Here is a 26,872-nt window from a genome sequence, read left to right as displayed (position 1 = left end):
AGCTGGAGCTGCATTTATGTCATCTCTTATTCATCACTAGAGCAGAGTAGCCTACCATACAGGGTCTGGGGAGAGTGGCAGGGAGAGCAGCACACAGAAACATGAGGAAGAAGATTAGCTAAAACAGGACAGCAGGCAGAAGCTGAGAAAGCCTTTCTTCCTTCCCAATGGCAGTGTTGGATAGGAATTGGAAAAGTGAAGGAGAAAAAACCCATTCTCTCTCTCAGATCATCATATAGCGTGTGTGTAGGTGTGTAGGTGTGTGACTGTCACGTCTCCTCCCGTTGCTCCCCTCCAGTGCTCTGATTCGCCGGTCCACTGAGCCACCGGTCTGAGCGCACCACCTCGGCAACACCGGAATGGAAACCCAATGCACCCTGATCACCTCCAGCGCACCTGCACCTCATCTCATCACCACCCCTATTTAGCCCTGGAGTGGTCTGTATGATGTTGTGTGTGATTGTTAAGCTTCGTGTTGTTTACTCTATCGTTGTTATTTCTCTTGATCATTGTTAAGTAAACCTTGACCTTGTTAATTCCTGCGTCTGCGTCCTGCCTCTTCGTATACTCAATACTTGTCACAGTGACATTTAAAGCGGCAGCTGCTATTTACCTTCCTCTCTGATCCTGTACTAAAAACATAAACATGCCTGTAATGTGAACACCTGCGCTTTCCATGATATAGACTGACCAGGTTAATCCAGGTGAAAGCTATGATCCCTTATTGATGTCACTTGTTAAATCCACTTCAATCAGTGTAGATGATGGGGAGGAGACATGTTAAAGAAGGGTTTTTAAGCCTTGAGACAATTGAGACATGGATTGTGTATGTGTGCCATTCAGAGGATGAACGGGCAAGACAAAAGATTGAAGTGCCTTTAAACAGGGTATTGTAGTGCAAGACGCACCGGTTTGTGTCAAGAACTGCAACGCTGCTGGGTTTTTCATGCTCAACAGTTTCCTGTGTGTATCAAGAATGGCCCAAAGGACATCCAGCCAACTTGACACAACTGTGGGAAGCATTTGAGTCAACATGGTCCAGCATCCCTGTGGAATGCTTTTGACACCTTGTAGAGTCCATGCCCTGACAAATTGAGGCTATTCAGAGGGGATCTCAGTATTAGGAAGGTGTTCTTAATGTTTTGTACACTCAGTGTACATATACTGTGCATACATATACACACATGTCTGTAGAGTGGGGGGAGTAATAGCATAATTAGGGGGTAAGTTGGAGGTAAACAGGTCTGAAAGTAGGTCAGATATTCTCTCTGTTTCACTCCAGAAATAGATGGTGTACTGTAGAGGGTGGAATTGTCTTACAATGGACAGGGTTTTACTGTCACAAAGGATGGGGTTGCACTGGAGCCTGAACTGTATAGTGTGTTATTAGCACTGCATGTCAACATTCCTGTTAGTGTATGTGTCTATGGGTCTGGGTGAGTACACTATAATAGGTTACACCTCCTGTCCTGCAGGTATTTTGTTTTCTGTGACAAAGTACCATAACAGAGATGGCCTCATTCCATGGTGTTGAGGGGTTAGAATGGGGTTTAAGCAGTCATAGGGTAAATCAAAGGTCTGACCCTGTCACGTTCGTTGAATGACGGGCAGACCAAGGCGCAGCGTGATATACGTACATGTTTATTAACTGATAAACACCACGACAAAACAACAAATGAAACGAAACGTCCAAGGTAGCACACACAACATACCTTACACGGAACAAGATCCCACAACTCAATAGTGCCCACAGGCTGCCTAAGTATGGTCCCCAATCAGAGACAACGAGCGACAGCTGCCTCTGATTGGGAACCACACCGGCCAACATAGAAATACACATACTAGATAATAAACATAGAAAACGCACAACAAAGAATATACACACCCTGACTCAACATTTAAGCGTCCCCTGAGTCAGTGCGTGACAGTACCCCCCTCCCAAAGGTGCGGACTCCGACCGCACAACATAAACATAACAGGGTAGGGGCCGGGTGGGCATTCCGCCTCGGAGGCGGATCCGGCTCGGGGCGTGACGACCTCTCACTCTCCGCCTCCCTGTTGCGCCCCAGGTCTGGTCTGGACCTCGGCGCACTACTTCCCCTCTCCTTCCTCCCACGATACGCCAGGCCCTGTCTGGACCCTGGTGTGGGAGACCCCGAACCTGGAGAGGGGCTGACGTCATGGTCTGGACTGGAGCCGCTGACCGGAGCTGGACTAGGCACCGGTGGAGCTGCCTGCTCTGGCTCCGGAGTGGAGCCGCTGACCGGAGCTGGATCAGGCACCGGTGGAGCGGACTGCTCTGGCTCTGGAGTGGAGCCGCTGACCGGAGCTGGACTTGACCCCGGTGGAGCGGACTGCTCTGGCTCCAGAGTGGCGCAGCTGACCGAAGCTAGATCAGGCACCGGTGGAGCGGACTGCTCTGGCTCCGGAGTAGAGCAGCTGACCGGAGCTGGACTGGACCCCGGTGGAGCGGACTGCTCTGGCTCCGGAGTGGCGCAGCTGACCGGAGCTGGATCAGGCACCGGTGGAGCGGACTGCTCTGGCTCCGGACTGGACAAACGCACCACTGGTCTGGTATGAGGAGCAGGCACGGGCCGGACTAGGAACACGCACCACTGGCTTGGTGCGAGGGACAGGAACGGGCCGGGCCGGGCTGGCGACGCGCACCACTGGCTTGGTGCGAGGAGCAGGAACGTGCGGGGCCAGACTGTGGAGGCGGACTGGAGGTCTAGAGCGGAGAGCTGGCACAACCCGTCCTGGCTGGCTGCCCACTTTCGCACTACACGTGCGGAGTGCTGGCACAGGGCACACTGGGCTGTGCACGCGCACTGGCGATACAGTTCGTAGAACTGCCGCAGGATATGCGGGACCGAGGAGGCGTACTGGAGACCAGGAGCGTTGAGCCGGCACACCCCGTCCTGGCTGGATGCCCATCTTCGCACGGCACGTGCGTGGTGCAAGCACAGGACGTACAGGACTGTGCCGGCGCACTGGCGACTTGCCCAGTCATACGCCTCTTCGCGTGAGTACGGGGAGTTGGCTCTGCTCTAACCCTAGGCTCCGCCAACCACCCCGTGTGCCCCCCCCCAAAATGTTATTGGGGCTGCTTCTCGGGCTTCCTCCTCGACTGGCCTCCTCCGTGTTGCCGTTGCTCCTCTCCTGCCTGGGCATTTACCTTAGCCCATGGTCCTCTCCCCGCAAATATCTCTTCCCATGACCACGAATTGCCCATCTGTGACATGGCTACTCGCTCCGCCTGGGCACGCTGCTTGGTCCTCGTTTGGTGGGATCTTCTGTCACGTTTGTTGAATGACGGGTCAGACCAAGGCACAGCGTGATATGCGTACATGTTTATTGAACTTAATAAACACACGACAAAACAACAAAGGAAACGAAACGTGAAGTCCAAGGTAGCACACACAACATACCTTACACGGAACAAGATCCCACAACTCAATAGTGCCCATAGGCTACCTAAGTATGGTCCCCAATCAGAGACAACGATTGACAGCTGCCTCTGATTGGGAACCACACCGACCAACATAGAAATACACATACTAGATAATAAACATAGAAAACGCACAACAAAGAATATACACACCCTGACTCAACATTTAAGCGTCCCCTGAGTCAGGGCGTGACAGACCCAGCCATGGATCAGAGACAACAAAGGCTACAGGGAACTACAGGGTGAAAGACGACTCCACTGACTACTAATGAAACTGTCCCAAAACCAGGGTTGAGTTTCTTTTCGCCAACATACCATCAAGCGTTGACAATGTTCAGACTGCCATTGAGATGATTTCCCCAGGCAATGACTCTACTGTATTGTGTGAGTCTGTTAAACCAGGTGAGAGTGTCCTACTAGCACTACAACAACCCAGTATGTTACTGTGAAATCCATCCTCATTCCCATTGATTAGAGCCCAGGGACACAGATATGATGACTTCCCGCCAAAGCATGTTGAATTCATATGGTTCACACTCACAAGCTAAACTCAGAGGGGTCACATTCAGCCTCTCTGTACATGAGAGGAGTCATTGACATGCTCCTCATTGCTGAGGTAGGCTGGGACATGCCTGAGTAGAATAAGCAATATAGTCATGGATCCTCAATAGGAGCAGGCAGGTAGGACCCCAATCTCCAATATTTATCTCTCTCTCTCTCTCTCTCTCTCTCTCTCTCTCTCTCTCTCTCTCTCTCTCTCTCTCTCTCTCTCTCTCTCTCTCTCTCTCTCTCTCTCTCTCTCTCTCGCTTTCTCGCTCTCATCTCTCATTGCTGCCTTTTCTCCTCTACCTTTCCTTGCTCCCTCCTCTCCTCCCCTCTCCTCTCTCTTCCCCTCCCTCCTTTCCCCTGATCTCCTCACCTCTTGTCTCCTGCTCTCCTCTCCTTTTACCCTGTCTTCTGCTTTATGTGTGTCCTTGGGCTGAGACTGCCCTACACATGGTGTGAAGCTTTGAAACACATACAGGAGCAAGGCAGACCACACACACTCATCGCATAGTCACAATAAACACACACAAACACACAAGTGTGTCAAAGCTGAGTTATTCCTACTGGAGGTTGTTGTACTGCAATTTGGCTGAATATAGGCCTAGATACTGTGGGGAAAAGGAGCCAAACTGTTGTTGCAAAGTGAACTGATGTGTTTGGCTTCACAATGTTCAGTGCTGTGCAACGCCAGAACAACACAATTAGTAAAACACTTGCATGAAGTCAACATTACACACTGTGAACACAGAACACACAATTCATTGGTTGAAATTACTGGAAATCTTACATAGGCTGTAACAGACTTTTAATAGATAAAACAATGCTATTAGATGTTTATTAATTGTATATAAATAAAGTAAAGTAAAGAGAATGGAATCCATTCATGGGTTGAGCTTTGTCTGAAGTCCTCCCTGCCCAGTCACAGTGCTGCTGTGAAACGCTGGCTGGCCCACCCCTAGATGCAGTTGCTAGGCAACCACTCATTGCACCATGGGTCCAATTGTAGCAATGCTGACTACACTGAGTTATCTTCTACCCTCTCATCTTCTTCTTCTTCTTCTTCTTCTTCTTCTTCTTCTTCTTCTTCTTCTTCTTCTTCTTCTCTCTCCTCTCTTTCTCAGTACTTAAGCTAATCACATCTAAAGATATTATATAATTTTGTGAGTATTAAAACCCCCAGAAGCTGATAGTTATAAGTGGTGGAGGCAGTTGAAATTCAGACTTAAACTATTCTGTATTTAAAATAAAAAAACAGGTCACTCAAATGTTTCTAACCTAATTTTGCATCATTTTCTAGACCACCACAGTCACTGTCCTGTATGTAAGGTTTGTTCAGATAAACACATGATGCTGTTTCTCCAGACACCCCAGGCATGTGCAGCACATAGGTAAGGCCCTGACAACAGCTTCTTTATGAGAAAGGTAGAAGAACTTAATAGCCCACTGATTGTGTATTGGTGACAACTGAGACTACAGTTAAATGTGTGTTTCTCTGGCAAATGTCATAACTATTAATCCATTACATTTTTAAGAATAAATAGTTTGACTAAATGGCTGGTTAGATTGAGAGATGAGGAAGAAAAAAATCAGTTTAGCAGCGCGCGCGCTCCCCGCTCCATGGAAGCGCACTTCCGTCCACGCATGCGTCAGCAGGTGCAGACAGAGAGAAGTGGGGTCTCGCGGCTTCATCATCACTGCATCAAAATAACGCCAGTGTATAATACTTTTAAATCAATATAACATTCTCAGAAGATGGTAGCAAAACAAAGGATCCGTATGGCAAACGAAAAGCACAGCAAAAACATCACGCAGAGAGGCAACGTTGCAAAGACCCTGGTGAGGCTAAGCTTTTCTTCAGGCTGTGTGGGTTCCATCATCAGACGAAAGGAGGTGCAAGTATGATGACATCGATTCAGTTAATCATCACTGAGAATGGCATAATTTCAATAAATGTGACCCATCCATTTCATAAATGATTGATTGTGTATCTATATCTGATGTTGTTATGTATGTTATGGCTCAAATTGGCTATCGATAACGCCGCTCCATCTCTCTCATCACATCAGACTCGGCATGTTGCTTTTCATATGATTAATTTTAAATCGTTCAGATCAATCACACGACACAGGGCGCAATGAATGAGTGTTCAAGCCTTTCTCCATGTATTGTTATTCATGAGCAATTGGTTAACGTGTTGGCTTGTTGATCATTGAATGCTGTATGTTTCCTTTATGGTCTGGTGGTCTTCATGGTCAAACAGGCGATTTGCCACAAGGTTTACAGCCCGGGATTCTCCTGATCAATAATTTATGAGAAATCAATGCCACGTAGATAACGGTCTAGATTGTCAATATGGATGGTGTCATCATCTGGCTGTTCAGTCCATAAAGAGAGCCTGAGGTTGTTGATGAACTCTATGGTCCATCTGTATCCTGCCCAGGTCCCCCCCCCACACACACACACACATACACATACACACACACACACACACACACACACACAGGATATATGACAGGTAGTGATACTGATTATTATGTAACCCTGGAATGTAGGTTTCACTTCCTCATATGAATAGGTTACACTGGCCTGTATTAGTTTAGATAGAGATACTGTACAGTCGTGGTCAAAGGTTTTGAGAATGACACAAATATTAATTTTCACAGTCTGCTGCCTCAGTTTTTATGATGGCAATTTGCATATACTCCAGAATGTTATGAAGAGTGATCAGATGAATTGCAATTAATTGCAAAGTCCCTCTTTGCCATGAAAATGAACTTAATCCCAAAAAAACATTTCCACTGCATTTCAGCCCTGCCACAAAAGGACCAGCTGACATCATGTCAGTGATTCTCTCGTTAACACAGGTGAGAGTGTTGACGAGGACAAGGCTGGAGATCACTCTGTCATGCTGATTGAGTTAGAATAACAGACTGGAAGTTTTAAAAGGAGGGTGGTGCTTGAAATCATTGTTCTTCCACTGTTAACCATGATTACCTGCAAGGAAACACGTGCCGTCATCATTGCTTTGCACAAAAAGGGCTTCACAGGCAAGGATATTGCTGCTAGTAAGATTGCACCTAAATCAACCATTTATCGGATCATCAAGAACTTCAAGGAGAGAGGTTCAATTGTTGTGAAGAAGGCTTCAGGGCGCCCAAGAAAGCACCAGGACCGTCTCCTAAAGTTGATTCAGCTGCGGGATCAGGGCACCACCAGTGCAGAGCTTGCTCAGGAATGGCAGCAGGCAGGTGTGAGTGCATCTGCACGCACAGTGAGGCGAAGACTTTTGGAGGATGGCCTGGTGTCAAGAAGGGCAGCGAGGAAGCCACTTCTTTCAAGGAAAAACATCAGGGACAGACTGATATTCTGCAAAAGGTACAGGGATTGGACTGCTGAGGACTGGGGTAAAGTCATTTTCTCTGATGAATCCCCTTTCCGATTGTTTGGAGCATCCGGAAAAAAGCTTGTCCGGAGAAGACAAGGTGAGCGCTACCATCAGTCCTGTGTCATGCCAACAGTAAAGCATCCTGAGACCATTCATGTGTGGGGTTGATTCTCAGCCAAGGGAGTGGGCTCACTCACAATTTTGCCTAAGAACACAGCCATGAATAAAGAATGGTACCAACACATCCTCAGAGAGTGTCACGATCGTCGTAATGAACAGACCAAGGCGCAGCGTGATGAACGAACATGTTTAACTTTATTATCTTTAGTGATAATAGAACACAATCAACAAAACAAGAAACGACTCGTGAAGTCCACGGTAACAATGACCGAACACGGAACAAGAACCCACAAACACAAAGGGAAAATAGACAGTATAAATATGGCTCTCAATCAGAGACAACCAACGACAGCTGACACTCGTTGCCTCTGATTGGGAGTCACTCTAGCCAACATAGAAATAAACACAACAGAATTACCAACATAGAAATAAACACATAGAATGAACACACCCTGGCTCAACATATAGAGTCCCAGAGCCAGGGTGTGACAGTACTCCCCCCTAAAGGCGCGGACTGCGACCGCGCCTCAACCTGAACAAAACAGGGGAGGGCTGGGCGGGCATACCTCCTCGGCGGCGGTTCTGGCTCCGGCCTTGACCACCACCCTCCAATAAACCCCCCATAGCGCCCCTGGTCCAGTCTGGCCCCGCCGGCTGGAGCTGAACTGGACTTAGCAGGAGCGGTTAGCTTCAGTTCCATAGTGGAGCAGTTGACCGGTACCTTACCAGGCACCGGTGACCCAGGCACGGGTTGTGCTGGACTGACGACGCGAACCCCTGGCTTGGTGCGTGGAGGAGGAACGGGCCTTACCAGGCTGACGACTCGCACCCCTGGCTTAGTGCGTGGAGGAGGAACGGGCCTTACCAGGCTGACGACTCGCACCCCTGGCTTAGTGCGTGGAGGAGGAACGGGCCTTACCAGGCTGACGACTCGCACCCCTGGCTTGGTGCGTGGAGGAGGGACGGGCCTTACCAGGCTGACGTCTCGCACCCCTGGCTTAGTGCGAGTAGCAGGAACAGGCCTTACCAGGCTGACGTCTCGCACCCCTGGCTTAGTGCGAGTAGCAGGAACAGGCCGGGCCGGGCTGGCGACGCGCACCGTAGACTTGGTGCGAGTGGCAGGAACAGGCCGGGCCGGGCTGGCGACGCGCACCGTAGACTTGGTGCGAGTGGCAGGAACAGGCCGGGCCGGGCTGGCGACGCGCACCGTAGACTTGGTGCGAGTGGCAGGAACAGGCCAGGCCGGGCTGGCGACGCGCACCGTAGACTTGGTGCGAGTGGCAGGAACAGGCCGGGCCGGGCTGGCGACGCGCACCGTAGACTTGGTGCGAGTGGCAGGAACAGGCCGGGCCGGGCTGGCGACGCGCACCGTAGACTTGGTGCGAGTGGCAGGAACAGGCCGGGCCGGGCTGGCGACGCACACCGTAGGCTTAGTGCGTGGAGCAGGGACAGGCCGGACTGAGCTGGCGACGCACACCGTAGGCTTGGTGCGTAGAGCAGGGACAGGCCGGACTGGGCTGGCGACGCACACCGTAGGCTTGGTGCGTAGAGCAGGGACAGGCCGGGCTGGGCTGGCGACGCACACCGTAGACTTGGTGCGAGTGGCAGGAACAGGCCGGGCCGGGCTGGCGACGCACACCGTAGGCTTGGTGCGTAGAGCAGGGACAGGCCGGGCTGGGCTGGCGACGCACACCGTAGGCTTGGTGCGTGGAGCAGGGACAGGCCGAACCGGGCTGTGGAGACGGATAGGAGACCTGGAGTGAAGAGCGGCCACAACCCGTCCTGGCTGAATGCCTACCCTCACACACTCTGTGTGAGGCATCCGCACAGGACGTACAGGGCGGTGTATCCGTAACCTGGTGGCCTTCTGAATCCGCCCCTCTTCTGCCTCCGTCAGCCCCGTCGTCCATGCCGTGTGCCCCCCCCTAAACATTTTCTGGGGTTGCCTCTCGCCTGTCCGACGTTGACCCGTTTGGCGCCGCTGCTCCTCTCTACGGCGCGCCTCCACCGTCTCTTCTCCCGGCGCTTCCTCCCATTGTCCAGCCCAAGAGCTGCCCCTGGACACGCTGCTTGGTCGTTGCATGGTGGGTTCTTCTGTCACGATCGTCGTAATGAACAGACCAAGGCGCAGCGTGATGAACGAACATGTTTAACTTTATTATCTTTAGCGATAATAGAACACAATCAACAAAACAAGAAACGACTCGTGAAGTCCACGGTAACAATGACCGAACACGGAACAAGAACCCACAAACACAAAGGGAAAATAGACAGTATAAATATGGCTCCCAATCAGAGACAACCAACGACAGCTGACACTCGTTGCCTCTGATTGGGAGTCACTCTAGCCAACATAGAAATAAACACAACAGAATTACCAACATAGAAATAAACACATAGAATGAACACACCCTGGCTCAACATATAGAGTCCCAGAGCCAGGGTGTGACAGAGAGCAACTTCTCCCAACCATCCAAGAACAGTTTGGTGACGAACATTGCCTTTTCCAGCATGATGGAGCACCTTGCCATAAGGCAAAAGTGATAACTAAGTGGCTCGGGGAACAAAACATCGTCATTTTGGGTCCATGGCCAGGAAACTCCCCAGACCTTAATCCCATTGAGAACTTGTGGTCAATCCTCAAGAGGCGGGTGGACAAACAAAAACCCACAAATTCTGACAAACTCCAAGCATTGATTATGCAAGAATGGGCTGCCATCAGTCAGGATGTGGCCCAAAAGTTAATTGACAGCATGCCAGGGTGGATTGCAGAGGTCTTGAAAAAGAAGGGTCAACACTGCAAATATTGACTCTTTGCATAAACTTAATGTAATTGTCAATAAAAGCCTTTGACACTTATGGAATGCTTGTAATTATACTTCAGTATACCATAGTAACATCTGACAAAAATATCTAAAAACACTGAAGCAGCAAACTTTGTGAAGACTAATACTTGTGTCATTCTCAAAACTTTTGACCACGACTGTACACTTGTTTAATTGTGTGCTGCAATAGCCTTAGGGAAATGGGAGGTGTTAGTCATTTTATTACATTTTCATAACTGCTGAATATAATGTTACAGTATTTGATTCCCAATCTATCCACCCTCCAACAGATTCCTTTTAAGGCAGGCTGATTTGTTCTATTGGTGCTCCTTGAGATGCCTGCTTTTTTCTGTCAACCTTGAATTATGAAACTATACCTGAAATCTTTACCTGCCTTCAACATGACTGCATTCTGTAAGGTGACACTGTATGGAATAGCTAGCTCACTGTGGGATACAGATTGTTGTCATTGTGTGTATTAGAATAAAGGAATACTTGGGGTTTGCACTGTATATTCTAGATAGCTATTGTGTTATCCACAATAATACCACACCACCATCAGAGAGCATATGGGTGCTGTCCAACTGTATGACGTCACCCAGACCAGACCTTGTGGTTGTAATAGTTTATGTTGGCGAGTCACGTGCTGCAGGTCTAGACAGCCATGCTAACTCTGCATAACTCTGATTATTATTAGATCCACTCAGGCCTATTCTGGTGTGACTGGGTAAAAAACACCCACACAGTGATGAGGGCAGGGTTTAAAACCTGGTCGGAAACTTGTCCTATTCAGCACTTGTTCTTGATGTAAGTCTAGAGATAATAACACTGTAAGAACCTTCCTCCCTTGGATGTTTGTTCAACCTGGTTGGTCTTCCTCCACCAAGTTTCCTGTAGGGCCATATTCTGCCTTGATTTGACCACCCTTAAACAACTGTCTGACCTTGACCGTCGTACTAACTCTAACCTTATGTCCGACCTTATGTTCGGTGTGTGTGGCCAGCCTGTGGAGGATGGGCCCCCCTCAGAGTCTGGTTCCTCTCAAGGTTTCCTCCTCCTACAGGGGAGGTTTCATGGCCATTGTTACACTAGACTTGCTCCCAATCAGGTCCTAAACTGACATCATATCTATAGAACTACCGCAAACAGTTGACTAACAGAATAAATTATTTTACCACGATTCATTCAGAATAATTATCCTAAGGGTCCTATGACAACTAGTGCTGAGCAATTAACCAACATTTTTGTTATTTTTCGGTTTTTAAACAACTAATTGACCGACATAGGTTCAATTATTTGAATTCCATTTTTTATTTTATATGAGCTCAATGCACAGTTTCTATAGAGATAAATCAGATCATGCCTGAACTGTGCGATGTAATAGGGAGTTGTAGTTTCCTACAGGCTAACATTCTACATAGCTTAGCACAGAAAACGTGGTAATTACAGTGAGGGGAAAAAGTTTTTGATCCCCTGCTGATTTTGTACGTTTGCCCACTGACAAAGAAATGATCAGTCTATAATTTTAATGGTAGGTTCATTTGAACAGTGAGAGACAGAATAACAACAACAAAATCCAGAAAAACGCATGTCAAAAATGTTATAAATTGATTTGCATTTTAATGAGGGAAATAAGTATTTGACCCCCTCTCAATCAGAAAGATTTCTGGCTCCCAAGTGTCTTTTATACAGGTAACGAGCTGAGATTAGGAGCACACTCTTAAAGGGAGTGCTCCTAATTTCAGCTTGTTACCTGTATAAAAGACACCTGTCCACAGAAGCAATCAATCAATCAGATTCCAAACTCTCCACCATGGCCAAGACCAAAGAGCTCTCCAAGGATGTCAGGGACAACATTGTAGACCTACACAAGGCTGGAATGGGCTACAAGACCATCGCCAAGCAGCTTGGTGAGAAGGTGACAACAGTTGGTGCGATTATTCGAAAATGGAAGAAACACAAAATAACTGTCAATCTCCCCTCGGCCTGGGGCTCCATGCAAGATCTCACCTCGTGGAGTTGCAATGATCATGAGAACGGTGAGGAATCAGCCCAGAACTACACAGGAGGATCTTGTCAATGATCTCAAGGCAGCTGGGACCATAGTCACCAAGAAAACAATTGGTAACACACTACGCCGTGAAGGACTGAAATCCTGCAGCGCCCGCAAGGTCCCCCTGCTCAAGAAAGCACATATACAGGCCCGTCTGAAGTTTGCCAATGAACATCTGAATGATTCAGAGGAGAACTGGGTGAAAGTGTTGTGGTCAGATGAGACCAAAATCGAGCTCTTTGGCATCAACTCAACTCGCCGTGTTTGGAGGAGGAGGAATGCTGCCTATGACCCCAAGAACACCATCCCCACCGTCAAACATGGAGGTGGAAACATTATGCTTTGGGGGTGTTTTTCTGCTAAGGGGACAGGACAACTTCACCGCATCAAAGGGACGATGGACGGGGCCATGTGTACCGTCAAATCTTGGGTGAGAACCTCCTTCCCTCAGCCAGGGCATTGAAAATGGGTCGTGGATGGGTATTCCAGCATGACAATGACCCAAAACACACGGCCAAGGCAACAAAGGAGTGGCTCAAGAAGAAGCACATTAAGGTCCTGGAGTGGCCTAGCCAGTCTCCAGACCTTAATCCCATAGAAAATCTGTGGATGGAGCTGAAGGTTCAAGTTGACAAACGTCAGCCTCAAAACCTTAATGACTTGGAGAAGATCTGCAAAGAGGAGTGGAACAAAATCCCTCCTGAGATGTGTGCAAACCTGATGACCAACTACAAGAAATGTCTGAACTCTGTGATTGCCAACAAGGGTTTTCCACCAAGTACTAAGTCATGTTTTGCAGAGGGGTCAAATACTTATTTCCCTCATTAAAATGCAAATCAATTTATAACATTTTCGACATGCGTTTTTTTGGATTTTTTTGTTGTTATTCTGTCTCTCACTGTTCAAATAAACCTACCATTAAAATTATAGACTGATCATGTCTTTGTCAGTGGAAAAACGTACAAAATCAGCAGGGGATCAAATACTTTTTTCCCTCAATGTAACTACAATGACCATAATCCATTGCACGCCTACTTGTCCAGTCTGTGGGCGCGTTTGACATTGCAGCCGACTTTAAAGGTGAATTGAGACTGACTGATCTACAAGTCACCTTGCATCCTAAATAACTACTCAATATTATTTGTTGATTAGTCAGTCTGTCACAATTTACCCATGATACGTCACAGTTTTGAAGCTCTCGAACACGTCCCACATGTTTATTTTATGCCTGCTACATTAGGTTAGTGTGGGGAAGACAGAGAGAGAGGAGATAGAAGAAAGTGTGATTGAGAGCAGTTGCTTGGCAAGGTGTCTCTACCTGAAAATACTTGATCTAAGTGATTGATAGTTGGTATTTAGCAGTGATAAAAGTATGCCTTATTTACTTTGAAGAACTACTAAAATAGTGATTTTGTCAGACAGCATAGGCAGCGGCTCTATAGAGATAAGATGATGAGAAGCACCACAGGAGAAGCTTCAGTAGCAGGTTCATCCTGCCCAGAAGTTCCACAGAGAGGTTTAGATGGTCATTTTTACCCACAGCCATGAGGCTTTTTTAACGAGTGTAACTGATTAACAGTTTTATTGTGAAGTGTTTTTGCTTGTTTTTCCTCCAGAGTAGGATAGAAAACAGCACTTGAAATGGACTTTATTCTTTTACGGATACTAAGGTGCATGTACAGTGGGGGAAAAAAGTATTTAGTCAGCCACCAATTGTGCAAGTTCTCCCACTTAAAAAGATGAGAGAGGCCTGTAATTTTCATCATAGGTACACGTCAACTATGACAGACAAAATGAGAAAAAAAATCCAGAAAATCACATTGTAGGATTTTTAATGAATTTATTTCCAAATTATGGTGGAAAATAAGTATTTGGTCAATAACAAAAGTTTCTCAATACTTTGTTATATACCCTTTGTTGGCAATGACACAGGTCAAACGTTTTCTGTAAGTCTTCACAAGGTTTTCACACACTGTTGCTGGTATTTTGGCCCATTCCTCCATGCAGATCTCCTCTAGAGCAGTGATGTTTTGGGGCTGTCGATGGGCAACACGGACTTTCAACTCCCTACAAAGATTTTCTATGGGGTTGAGATCTGGAGACTGGCTAGGCCACTCCAGGACCTTGAAATGCTTCTTACGAAGCCACTCCTTCGTTGCCCGGGCGGTGTGTTTGGGATCATTGTCATGCTGAAAGACCCAGCCACGTTTTATCTTCAATGCCCTTGCTGAAGGAAGGAGGTTTTCACTCAAAATCTCACAATACATGGCCCCATTCATTCTTTCCTTTACATGGATCAGTCGTCCTGGTCCCTTTGCAGAAAAACAGCCCCAAAGCATGATGTTTCCACCCCCATGCTTCACAGTAGGTATGGTGTTCTTTGGATGCAACTCAGCATTCTTTGTCCTCCAAACACGACGAGTTGAGTTTTTACCAAAAAGTTATATTTTGGTTTCATCTGACCATATGACATTCTCCCAATCCTCTTCTGGATCATCCAAATGCATTCTAGCAAACTTCAGACGGGCCTGGACATGTACTGGCTTAAGCAGGGGGACACGTCTGCCACTGCAGGATTTGAGTCCCTGGCGGCGTAGTGTGTTACTGATGGTAGGCTTTGTTACTTTGGTCCCAGCTCTCTGCAGGTCATTCACTAGGTCCCCCCGTGTGGTTCTGGGATTTTTGCTGATCATTTTGACCCCACGGGGTGAGATCTTGCGTGGAGCCCCAGATCGAGGGAGATTATCAGTGGTCTTGTATGTCTTCCATTTCCTAATAATTGCTCCCACAGTTGATTTCTTCAAACCAAGCTGCTTACCTATTGCAGATTCAGTCTTCCCAGCCTGGTGCAGGTCTACAATTTTGTTTCTGGTGTCCTTTGACAGCTCTTTGGTCTTGGCCATAGTGGAGTTTGGAGTGTGACTGTTTGAGGTTGTGGACAGGTGTCTTTTATACTGATAACAAGTTCAAACAGGTGCCATTAATACAGGTAACGAGTGGAGGACAGAGGAGCCTCTTAAAGAAGAAGTTACAGGTCTGTGAGAGCCAGAAATCTTGCTTGTTTGTAGGTGACCAAATACTTATTTTCCACCATAATTTGCAAATAAATTCATTACAAATCCTACAATGTGATTTTCTGGAGAAAAAAAATCTCAATTTGTCTGTCATAGTTGACGTGTACCTATGATGAAAATTACAGGCCTCTTTCATCTTTTAAAGTGGGAGAACTTGCACAATTGGTGGCTGACTAAATACTTTTTTCCCCCACTGTACCTTCATGTGTCTTAATATGTTGTTTTTTTGTGTGTCTGTCATTGTTACGTATCCTGTCCTTGGAAGTTATTGATGATGCATGCTGTGATAAAACAATTTCCCAAGTTGGGATTAATAAAGTAATACTCTACTCTACCATCATGGTACTTTTATTAATTGTTTTATTCTGTGTTGTTACAGCATTCAACCCACATAATTCATAGTGCATTTAATGTATTAAAAAGTTATTGAAATTTAAATCGGAAACCGTGATTATTTTGTAATAATCGAATCGAAACGCCCTCAAATGGCACTAATCACTCAGCACTAAAGACAACACATATCAAATAGTGACGTTTTAATGACATTTGACCTATACATCTCATTGGTTGAACATTGTTGTTTTCTCTCCCCACTCCCTCTCAGCGACCTCAGGAGGAGAAGTACCCCGTGGGGCCGTGGCTCCTGGCTCTGTTCGTCTTCGTCGTCTGTGGATCAGGTGAGGCCCAGATTCTGTGGAGATGTGTGAGAGAACTGTGGAAACTCATTCATTCAATCAGGAGTTCAACTTTCTGTTTCACATTAGTCTTGATATTACTCACCTAGGAAACTAACCAGATTTCAGTTTCACTTCAGTTTTCTGTTCAGTGACTTCGCCTGACTGGATGTTGTTCAGTGTTAACAACAGCCACTTTCTCTCTCAGCCATTTTTCAGATCATCCAGAGCATCAGGATGGGAATGTGATCCAGAGGCTCCACCAGACTTCCCTTTCCCCCTCACACCCCCTCACCAGACCTGGGGCTGCTCGCCACCCTACGTCCCTAACACCTCCAGGAGGCCTGACTCAGGACAGCTCTTTGTCCATCAGGGAAGGCCTGGGAGAGGAATGGACCACTCCCCTTCCCCCCTCGCCGTCCTCGATCACGTTTACAGAGTTTCAGGCCGAGAAGATGAAAGCTTTTCTACTGACAGTCTGAACCACAACAACTGGCTGGATGAACCCTGTACAGTGTGTCTTACACCTGCTCATGTGTGAGTCTGTGAGTGTATGTGTGAGTCTGTGAGTGTATGTGTGAGTCTGTGAGTGTATGTGTGTGTGTGAGAGAGTGTGTGCAGTCCAAGATGTGACTTGCTGCTGACAATGTGCCATACTGCTGTGTTTATATATTTATCTGTGTTGCGTGAGAACCTTTTTTTTAAATAAATGTGACTCGTTTGGGAAATGTTTGTTTGTCTGGTTTCAATTCCACTTTGGCTGCTCCGATCCCAGTTCATGTTGTCTGCAAATTAAGCCTGTTTACAGTGTGGTTAATTTGGGGATTCCTAGCTCTTTGTTTCCTGGTGTGTGTGTGTGTGTGTGTGTGTGTGTGTGTGTGTGTTTTATATACAGTGCATTCGGAAAGACCCCTTGACTTTTTCCACATTTTGTTACTTTATAGCCTTATTCTAAAATATATTAAATAAATAAAAATCCTCATCAATCTACACACAATACCCCATACTGACAAAGCAAAAACTGGTTTTAAGAAATAAGTATTCAGACCCTTTGCTATGAGACTCGAAATTGAGCGCAGATGCATCCTGTTTCCATTGACCATCCTTGAGATGTTTCTACAACTTGATTGGAGACCACCTGTGGTAAATTCAATTGATTGAATATGATTTGGAAAGGCACACAACTGTCTATATAAGGTCCCACAGTTGACAGTGCATGTCAGAGCAAAAACCAAGCGATGAGGTCGAAGGAATTGTCCGTAGAGCTCTGAGACAGGATTGTGTCGAGGCACAGATCTGCGGAAGGGTACCAAAACATTTCTGCAGCATTGGAGGTCCCCAAGAAAACAGTGGCCTCAATCATTCTATATATATATTTTTTTACTTTTACCCCATTTTCGTGATATCCAATTGGTAGTTACAGTCTTGTCCCATCGCTGCAAGAGAGGCGAAGGTCGAGAGCCATGCGTCCTCCAAAACACGACCCTGCCAAGCCGCTCTGCTTCTTGACATACTGCTCGCTTAACCCGGAAGCCAGCCGCACCAATGTGTCGGAGGAAACACCATACAACTGGTGACCGAAGTCAGCTTGCAGTTACCCAGCCCACCACAAGGAGTCTCTAGAGCGCGATCGGACAAGGACATCCCGGCCGGCCAAACCCTCCCCTAACCCGGACAACGCTGGTCCAATTGTGCGCCGCCTCATGGGTCTCCCGGTCACGGCAGGTTGTTATACAGCCTGGGATCGAACCTGGGGCTGTAGTGACGCCTCAAGCACTGTGGTGCAGTGCCTTAGACCGCTGTGCCACTTGGGAGGCCTCTGCCTCCATCATTCTTAAATGGAAGAAGTTTGGAACCACCAAGACTCTTCCTATAGCTGGCAGCCTGGCCAAACTGAGCAATCGGGGGAGAAGGGCCTTGGTCAGGGAGGTGACCAAGAACACGATGGTCACTCTGACAGAGCTCCAGAGTTCCTCTGTGGAGATGGAAGAACCTTCCAGAAGGACAACCATCTCTGCAGCACTCCACCAATCAGGCCTTTATGGTAGAGTGGCCAGACAGAAGCCACTCCTCAGTAAAAGGCACATGACAGCCCTCTTGGAGTTTGCCAAAACACACCTAAAGGACTTTCAGATCATGAGAAACAAGATTCTCTGATCTGATGAAACCAAGATTGAACTATTTGGCCTGAATGCCAAGCGTCACGTCTGGAGGAAACCTGGCACAATCTCTACGGTGAAGCATGGTGGTGGCAGCATTATGCTGTGGGGATGTTTTTTAGAGGCAGGGAGTGGGAGACTAGTCAGGGTCGAGGGAAAGATGAACGGAGCAAAGTACAGACAGATCCTTGATGAAAACCTACTCCAGAGCGCTCAGGACCTCGGACTGGGGCGAAGGTTCACCTTCCAACAGGACAACGACCCTAAGAACACAGCCAAAACAACGCAGGAGCTGCTTCGGGACAAGTCTCTGAATGTTCTTGAGTGGCCCAGCCAGAGCCCGGACTTGAACCCGATCGAACATCTCTGGAGAGACCTGAAAATAGCTGTGCAGTGACGCTCCCCATACAACCTGACAGAGCTTGAGAGGATCTGCAGAGAAGAATGGGAGAAACTCCCCAAATACAGGTGTGCCAAGCTTGTAGCGTCATAACAAAGAAGTCTCTAGGCTGTAATTGTCACGTTCGTTCATAAACGGGACGGACCAAGGCGCAGCTTGATATGCATACATGTTTATTAAATGAATAAACACTCGACAAAACAATAAACGAAACGAAACGTGAAGTCCAAGGTAGACACAAACAACATACCTTTCACGGAACAAGATCCCTCAACCCACTAGTGCCAATAGGCTGCCTAAGTATGGTCCCCAATCAGAGACAACGAGCGACAGTTGCCTCTGAACCACACCGGCCAACATAGATCTAGACATACTAGACTATAAACATAGATCTACACCACATAGAAAATAACACCCTGACTCAACAAATAAGAGTCCCCAGAGTCAGGGCATGACAGTACCCCCAAAGGTGCGGACTCCGCCCGCACAACCTTTACTTAACAGGGTAGGGGCCGGGTGGGCATTCCGCCTCGGAGGCGGATCCGGCACCGGGCGTGACAACCACCTATTCTCCGCCTCCCTGTTGCGCCCCTGGTCTGGTCTGGACCTCGGCGCGCTGCTTCCCCTCTCCTTCCTCCCACTATACTCCAAGCCCTGTCTGGACCCTGGTGTGGGAGACCCCGAACCTGGAGAGGGGCTGACGTCTGGGTCTGGACTGGAGCCGCTGACCGGAGCTGGACTGGGCACCGGTGGAGCGGACTGCTCTGGCTCCGGAGTGGAGCCGCTGACCGGATCTGGACTTGACCCTGGTGGAGCGGACTGCTCTGGCTCCGGAGTGGAGCCGCTGACCGGAGCTGGATCAGGCACCGGTGGAGCGGACTGCTCTGGCTCCGGACTGGAGCAGCTGACCGGAACTGGATCAGGCACCGGTGGAGCGGACTGCTCTGGCTCCGGAGTGGAGCAGCTGACCGGTGCCGGACCAGGTACCGGTGGAACGGGCACGGGCCGTGCCGGACTGGACAAACTCACCACTGGTCTGGTGCGAGGAGCAGGCACGGGCCGAACCGGACTAGGAACCTGCTCCACTGGCTTGGTGCGAGGAGCAGGAACAGGCCGGGCCGGGCTGGCGACGCGCACCACTGGCTTGGTGCGAGGAGCAGGAACAGGCCGGGCCGGGCTGGCGACGCGTACCACTGGCTTGGTGCGAGGAGCAGGAACAGGCCGGGCCGGGCTGGGAACGCGCACCACTGGTTTGGTGCGAGGAGCAGGAACAGGCCGGGCCAGGCTGGCGACGCGCACCACTGCCTTGGTGCGAGGAGCAGGAACAGGCCGGGCCGGGCCGGGCTGGCGACGCGCACCACTGGCTTGGTGCGAGGAGCAGGAACAGGCCGGGCCGGGCTGGGAACACGCACCACTGGTTTGGTGCGAGGAGCAGGAACAGGCCGGGCCAGGCTGGTTGACGCGCACCACTGGCATGGTGCAAGGAGCAGGAACAGGCCGGGCCGGGCTGGCGACGCGCACCACTGGCTTGGTGCGAGGTGCAGGAACAGGCCGGGCCGGACCTGCGACGCGCACCACTGGCTTGGTGCGAGGAGCAGGAACAGGCCGGACCGGGCTGGCGACGCGCACCACTGGCTTGGTGCGAGGGGCAGGAACAGGCTGGACCGGGCTGGCGACGCGCACCACTGGCTTGGTGCGAGGGGCAGGAACAGGCTGGACCGGGCTGGCGACGCGCACCACTGGCTTGGTGCGAAGAGCAGGAACGGGTCGGGCCGTACTGGGAACACGCACCACTGGCTTAGTGCGGGGAGCAGGAACGGGCCGGACCGGACTGGCGACACGCACCACTTGCTTGGTGCGAGGAGCGGGACTGGGTTCCTTTATTAACCCCCACTCCTTCTGCTGCCTAACCAGCTCCTCTCGCCATGCCTCTACACTTTCCTTCTCCCTTTTAGCCTCCTGTAGCGCCTCCCTTTGACTGAATAACTCCTGCTCCCCCTGAACCAATAGCCCCCGTAACATGGTGGCCTCCTCTCCTAACCTGCAGATTCGCCCTTCCACGGCCTCCTGCTGCCTCGTCATCCACCCTGTGTGCCCCCCCCCAAAAAATGTTCTTGGGGTTGCCTCTCGGGTCTCCGTCGTCGGCACTCCTCTTCCCGTGAGGACTCCTCCGGGAGCCCCCACGAGTTAGGGAACAGAAACTCGTCGTCGTCGTCATCCTCCGACTCCTCAGTATAATACTGTTCCCACTCCTCTTCCCATGGTCGTAGGGACCCAATCTGAAAACCAACCGGGTGCAGTGGTCGGGGCTCTTCCCTCTCGCTCCCCGACCACCCCTTTAGCCCCCCCAAAATGTTTTATTGGGGCTGCTTCTCGGGCCTCCTCCTCGGCCGGCTTCCGTGTTGCCGTTGCTCCTCCTGCCTGGGCTTCCTTCTTCGCCCAGGGTCCTTTTCCCGAAAATATCTCCTCCCATGACCACCAATTGCCCACCTGTGACATGGCTACTCTCTCCGCCTGGGCACGCTGCTTGGTCCTCGTTTGGTGGGATCTTCTGTCACGTTCATTCATAAACGGGACGGACCAAGGCGCAGCGTGATATGCATACATGTTTATTAAATGAATAAACACTCGATAAAACAATAAACGAAACGTGAAGTCCAAGGTAGACACAAACAACATACCTTTCACGGAACAAGATCCCACAACCCACTAGTGCCAATAGGCTGCCTAAGTAATGGCCCCAATCAGAGACAACGAGCGACAGCTGCCTCTGATTGGGAACCACACCGGCCAACATAGATCTAGACATACTAGACTATAAACATAGATCTACACCACATAGAAAATCACACCCTGACTCAACAAATAAGAGTCCCCAGAGTCAGGGCGTGACAGTAATCGCTGTCAATGGTGCTTCAACAAAGTCCTGAGTAAAGGGTCTGAATACTTATGTAAATGTGATATTTCAGTTATGTATTTTTTATAAATTTGCAAAAATCTCTAAAAACCCATTTTTGCTTTGTCATTATGGGGTATTGTGTGTAGATTGATGAGGGGGAAAAGCAATTTAATAAATTTTAGAATAAGGCTGTAACGTAACAAAAATGTGGTAAAAGTCATAGGGTCTGAATACTTTCCGAATGCACTGTAACTTATCACTAAGGAACCACGCCCTTGCGGAATTCCAGGTGTCTAAATGTCTTAATTCCAGGTGCTAAAGTACCATGACTAATTACCAGGATTCTAATGTCATGTCCTTTCTCCAACTAACATACAGTACCTGTATGAAACAAGGGTTATGTCTTATTACTCAGCCTCTCAACCTTATGTCTCCCCCAGTGTTGGAAAAAGTACCCAATTGTCATAGTTTAGTAAAAGTAAAGATACCTTAATAAAAAATGACTCAAGTAAAAGTGAGTCACCCAGTAAAATACTACTTGAGTAAAAGTTTTAAAGTATTTGGTTTTAAAATTTACTTTTGATACTTAAGCATATGTAATTGCTAAAATATACTTAACTATCAAAAGTAAAAGTATAAATCATTTCAAATTCCTTATTTTAAGCAAACCAGACGGCACAATTATCTTGTTTTTTTCATTTACAGATAGCCAGGGGCACACGCCAACACTCAGACATCATTTACAAAGGAAGCATTTGTGTTTAGTGAGTCCGCCAGATCAGAGGCAGTAGGGATGACCAGAGATGTTCTCTTGATAAGTGTGTGAATTGGACCATTTTCCTGTCCTGCTAAGCATTCAAAATGAAACTAGTACTTTGGGTGTCTGGGAAAATGTATGGAGTAAAGAGTACATTATTTTCTTTAGGAATGTTGTGAAGTAAAAGTTGTGAAAAATAGAAATAGTAAAGTACAGATACCCCCAAAAAACTACTTAAGTAGTACTTTAAAGTATTTTTACTTAAGTACTTTACACCATTGGTCTTCCCAAACCATCCTACTTCAAGGCAGATGGCAGATGAACTTCAGTTTAATGGAATGCTGTTCAGTGAGGTGTGGAGTAAAACAATCATTGTTTGTTCATGTGAATCATCAGCCTGAGCAAGGCGCTTTTCATGCCCAGTTGTTCGGAAGTTGGGGTGATTTGTGGACCATGTAATTTACGCAGCTGCTAGCTAAGGCTGACTCTGGTGAAAAGCAGGAAGCGAGGAAGAGCTCAACCAACAGCTCGCAGTATACAGGCAGTGCAGCAGCCGGTTTCATATGTTCTTTCTTCAGTGTACAGTAGGATGATTTTGCTCTAGTCCAGACACTGATCTAAGGCCAGTTTTACATTTCCCCTCCATAATGTTTAAAGGGTGACTTCCTGATTTGGCCTCGTTTTAGATTTGGTTCATGCTAGCATCCATGACTGAATTCAAATGTGAGTTGGTTTTGGGGTGTGGTTTGACGTGGGTGTCTCATGTGTGTTCGCAGCTGGGAATAGTTAGCCAAATCATTTAGCCAATTAGCTTCAGCCAGGCTGGTGTGCGACCGTGGCAAAGTTGGTTCGACTTTGGATAGCCTATCTCTAGGGATAGTTAGGGACCGTCAATACATTACACAATGTAAATGGGACAATATTTTCATGTTACACATCTTTTAGTTGTATCATTAAACACTTTCAATATTTTGATATTAATTTCTACAATTTATAGTTGGTTTAAGGTTTTTAAGTTACTGAAATTTGGAAATATTGACCTTTTAAAATATTGTCCCATGTAAATTGTATAATTTACAACTAGCCCCATAAGGATTTCAAATGTCAAACCAAATTGACCATGGGTATTACCATGGCTGCGCTCCTAATTGATTACTTGGGTGCTGCCAGCTGTGGGCAGGATTAAAATAAACCCAAGACAAACTGTTACGGTACCCTTCATTCCGTGACATACCATTTTTTCAGATCATCTCGCAAATCTCAGTTTTGGACGAGACTGACTTTATGACCAAAAATATCCTACAGATTAAATAAGGTACATTATTTAAACTACAGAAGTAAATTAAGGTTATCTATTTAACTATAGAAGTACGCATGACGAGCAAGAAGAGACATGAACAAGAGGATTCTGATTCCTTTATCATTTTTATTGAAATTTGTGAAGCGCAACTGTCAAGTGCAATTGTGTTATGTATGTTTACAATACCTCATCTGGTTTGAGGAAACATGCACAGAACATGAGCATACAACTTATACATAGAATGCAAAAAATCAATTTGTTTTTCTTTATGATATTTAGAGTACGGTGTTTGTTAAGTTAGAGAGTTGATCGTGAAGTACTTCACTGTCAAAAAATGAGAAATGAAAAAAAAAATTCACGAGGGGTGCAATACTTCAAATAATTTCAAGTGAACGATGGTTTACAGTAGGCGTTAATGTTGTAGCCCAGGATATGGATACAGTTGTCTGTTTGTCTGTCAGTTAAATAACCTCCACAGCTCTCCATACTCCTGAATTACAGCATTAAAAAGAGACGGCACAAATCTTCAGGCCAGCCCATTACTAGCTCCCTCTTCATTTGTACTTCACCTAAATAGCATCTGGTCTTCGCTCCTTATTTCACTATATTACACAGTACTTACACTAAATATACAGAGATATACATCATGTAGAAAGACCATCAACTCCTCTTTGAAAATGCAGCTTAGCCCAACATCTCTACCCCACAGCATCTTTACATGAGAAGAGAAGCCGCCAAGATAACAGGGTACAGGGCTGAGGGGCTAAAACTTAAATACAGGGGAAAAACCCTCATCATCATCATCCCTCCTTTAATAAGCAAATGCAGGCTACTACTACCTTCAACTTCACAGTTAAAATGATGACGTCAACAGAAGTGTTGTGTTCTCCCTCTAGACCTCCTCTCCTCTCGCCCCATGCCAGATGGGGACGATCACACGATGATAAATCCTCACAGATTATTCAAGTTGTCACCATGAGATGCTCTATTCTCGGTCTGTCCCTCTCTGTATCGCGCAGGCAGAAGAGAACCGCTGTATTTATTTACATTATCAGGATTCAGCTAAGCATGGTGACTCCCATTACTATCTCCCTCCATCATTGTTACCACTGAAGTCAACATCACTTGAAATCCATTGACACAGGCACAGTGATTCTTTGAGTCACGTTCACTTTTTTTGTTTATGTTTTTCTTCCATGTATTTTTGGGCAATGTTCATTCTCCTATAACAGCCCCCATCCCTCCTCTCCTAGGCAGATTGTCTTTGATAGTGTGTTTTAAAGCGCCTTGAAACGACAACACCACCCGCCGCCGCTCCCAGAGTTAAATATGTGCAAATTCTTGTCTTAACAGCATAGCCTCCTGCAGTGGAGGCCTGGTTGTTCTGCAGTGTTAGAACAGAATCTGTCTGAGGACACTCAGTCAGACCCTGGTTGGTTGATAGGTTGGTTCATCCACCCCTCTCCCGGGGTAGAGGGTGATGCTATGCGGAGGGTCCAGAGTTGTGTGAGGTTGGCTGGGGTTGGGCTGGGGGTAGGGCAGGTGCCTGGGTCTGGGCTGGTGGCTGTGTGGAGGTGGGAGGGGAGCCCGTCTGGGTCTGGGCCTGGAACTGAGCCATCTGCTCTGGGCTGGCTAGGGTCTTCAGAAGGCTGTTCTCCTGCTCAAGCTGAGAGTTCCTCTCGATCAGCTCCTTGATCTGCTCCTTCAGAACCTCCACCTCCTCCCTCACTGCGTACATCAGGTGGCTCTTCACCAGGTCCTAAAGGGACAGAGAGAGGAACAGAGAACACAGAGACATTAGTGTTGAGTTTAACATGACAATAATTATACATACAAAAGAAGATAAAGATAGTGTTTAGTGTTTTGCTCAAATACTTCAAATGGTCCTGTATGGCTCAGTTGGTAGAGCATAGTGCTTTAAACACCAGGATTATGGGTTTGATTCCCGGGGCCACCCATACGTGAAATGTATTCACACAACTTTCACTTTGGATAAAAGTGTCTGCTAAATGGCATATATTATATTATGACCATAATGACATTCAAAACAATTTTAAGTTTGTGTTCTGTTTTTCAAAATACCATAAAAGTATAGCATACTCTTGATATGATGATAATAATGTAAGCATAGCATTACTACTGCCCTTTCTGTGGGAATTACGATTACTATTTAATACAACACATATTGTTTATTATTGTAGCTAGCTTCTGTGGTCTGTTTTAATATAAGAAGTGAGTCTGAGCATGTGGTGAAAATCAAAACAAAGATTCTATAGATTATGGGCCAAATAGTCCTAGGGTCTAACCCTCCCCTTCCTCTGAAGCCAGGACGCAACGTCACCAAACACACAAAATGGCCGGCCCATATATAGGCTTTAGCCAATCGGAGCCCGCGATATTTATATCCAGGTGTCGAAGATTTTCTGTTTGCCTAGCAACAACGACAAGGCAAGCACAGGATGGCGTGGGAGAGAGCGTCCTGAGCAGGCAGGGATCCAGGGAAAATAAAACACTGGAACCATGAGGAACTGAAAATAAAAGTCTGCACGCAAGCTCATCTCCCTGTGTCAACGTGTTTATTCAAATAAATGGTAGCTTCAGGTAGAAATCGAAACAGTGTTTTACAGAACTGGATCCTTACTACACATTACATAAGAAGTTTAAATAAGGCGATTGTGCTACCACAGTAAATTGCATGTCATATTGATACCACTTTCAATGATGAGATACCTTGCTAACGTTTAGGCCCCATAGACACACTTTGGCAAACGAAATATTAAACTGACGTCAAGGCACATAACACCATATGCTGCTACATTGTTGCCAGAGCATCAAGCTATTCACGATCTATCATCTATGTAACAGCGCCAAACTGAATTGGTTACAAAGTAACGCGGAAATCGAGAGTGATATGTTTTTTCAACTGCAGTAGTAGGCATATTGGAAAGAGAATCAGCAATAAATCGGTATTTTGCGTGACTTCCCAGTTCTGGTCGGTTACGTGGTTATGTAATCCATTCATTTAACTGACTGATGCAACGTTTTCTTCTGAACTGATCATTCTCCGAATGTATTCTTCGAAATACTTACATATATATATATTTGCATGTGATTTATGTATTATAGATAGCAGATAAGAAAGTTGAGTTAATATAATATATAAACTTACCATAGCCTGTTCGATTTTGTTGTCTATGGCCACCACACTGGCTCCTGACGAGCTGGAAGAATG

The 26,872-nt window shown here is 47.2% G+C and overlaps 2 protein-coding genes across 5 annotated transcripts in view; one reads left to right on the top strand and one right to left on the bottom strand.

The window, feature by feature from the left end:
• Positions 1-5,628: 5,628 nt before the first annotated feature.
• LOC121571726 (stress-associated endoplasmic reticulum protein 2) lies at positions 5,629-16,853 on the top strand. Of its 2 annotated transcripts, none has more exons than XM_041883370.1 (3): positions 5,629-5,830; positions 16,056-16,128; positions 16,334-16,853. In XM_041883370.1, the coding sequence occupies exons 1-3, from the start codon at positions 5,747-5,749 to the stop codon at positions 16,372-16,374; spliced, it is 198 nt and encodes a 65-aa protein (XP_041739304.1). In that variant the 5' UTR covers positions 5,629-5,746; the 3' UTR covers positions 16,375-16,853. The 2 variants fall into 2 exon arrangements, with proteins under 2 accessions (XP_041739304.1, XP_041739303.1); XM_041883369.1 differs by having other exon boundaries at positions 5,629-5,890.
• Positions 16,854-23,746: 6,893 nt separating this feature from the next.
• LOC121571725 (TSC22 domain family protein 1) overlaps positions 23,747-26,872 on the bottom strand; it is a 69,317-nt gene continuing 66,191 nt past the window's right edge. For all 3 annotated transcript variants that reach the window (XM_041883365.1, XM_041883368.1, XM_041883367.2), the window contains exons 2-3: positions 26,810-26,861; positions 23,747-25,399 (exon numbers count right to left, since the gene is read on the bottom strand). In XM_041883365.1, the coding sequence (XP_041739299.1) occupies positions 25,124-25,399; positions 26,810-26,861 (328 nt within the window). In that variant the 3' untranslated portion in view covers positions 23,747-25,123. The remainder of the gene's footprint in view (positions 25,400-26,809; positions 26,862-26,872) is intronic.

This window comes from Coregonus clupeaformis, chromosome 29 (assembly GCF_020615455.1).
Source record: "Coregonus clupeaformis isolate EN_2021a chromosome 29, ASM2061545v1, whole genome shotgun sequence".
NCBI lineage: Eukaryota > Metazoa > Chordata > Actinopteri > Salmoniformes > Salmonidae > Coregonus > Coregonus clupeaformis.
This window is presented reverse-complemented; position numbering and strand designations above follow the sequence as displayed.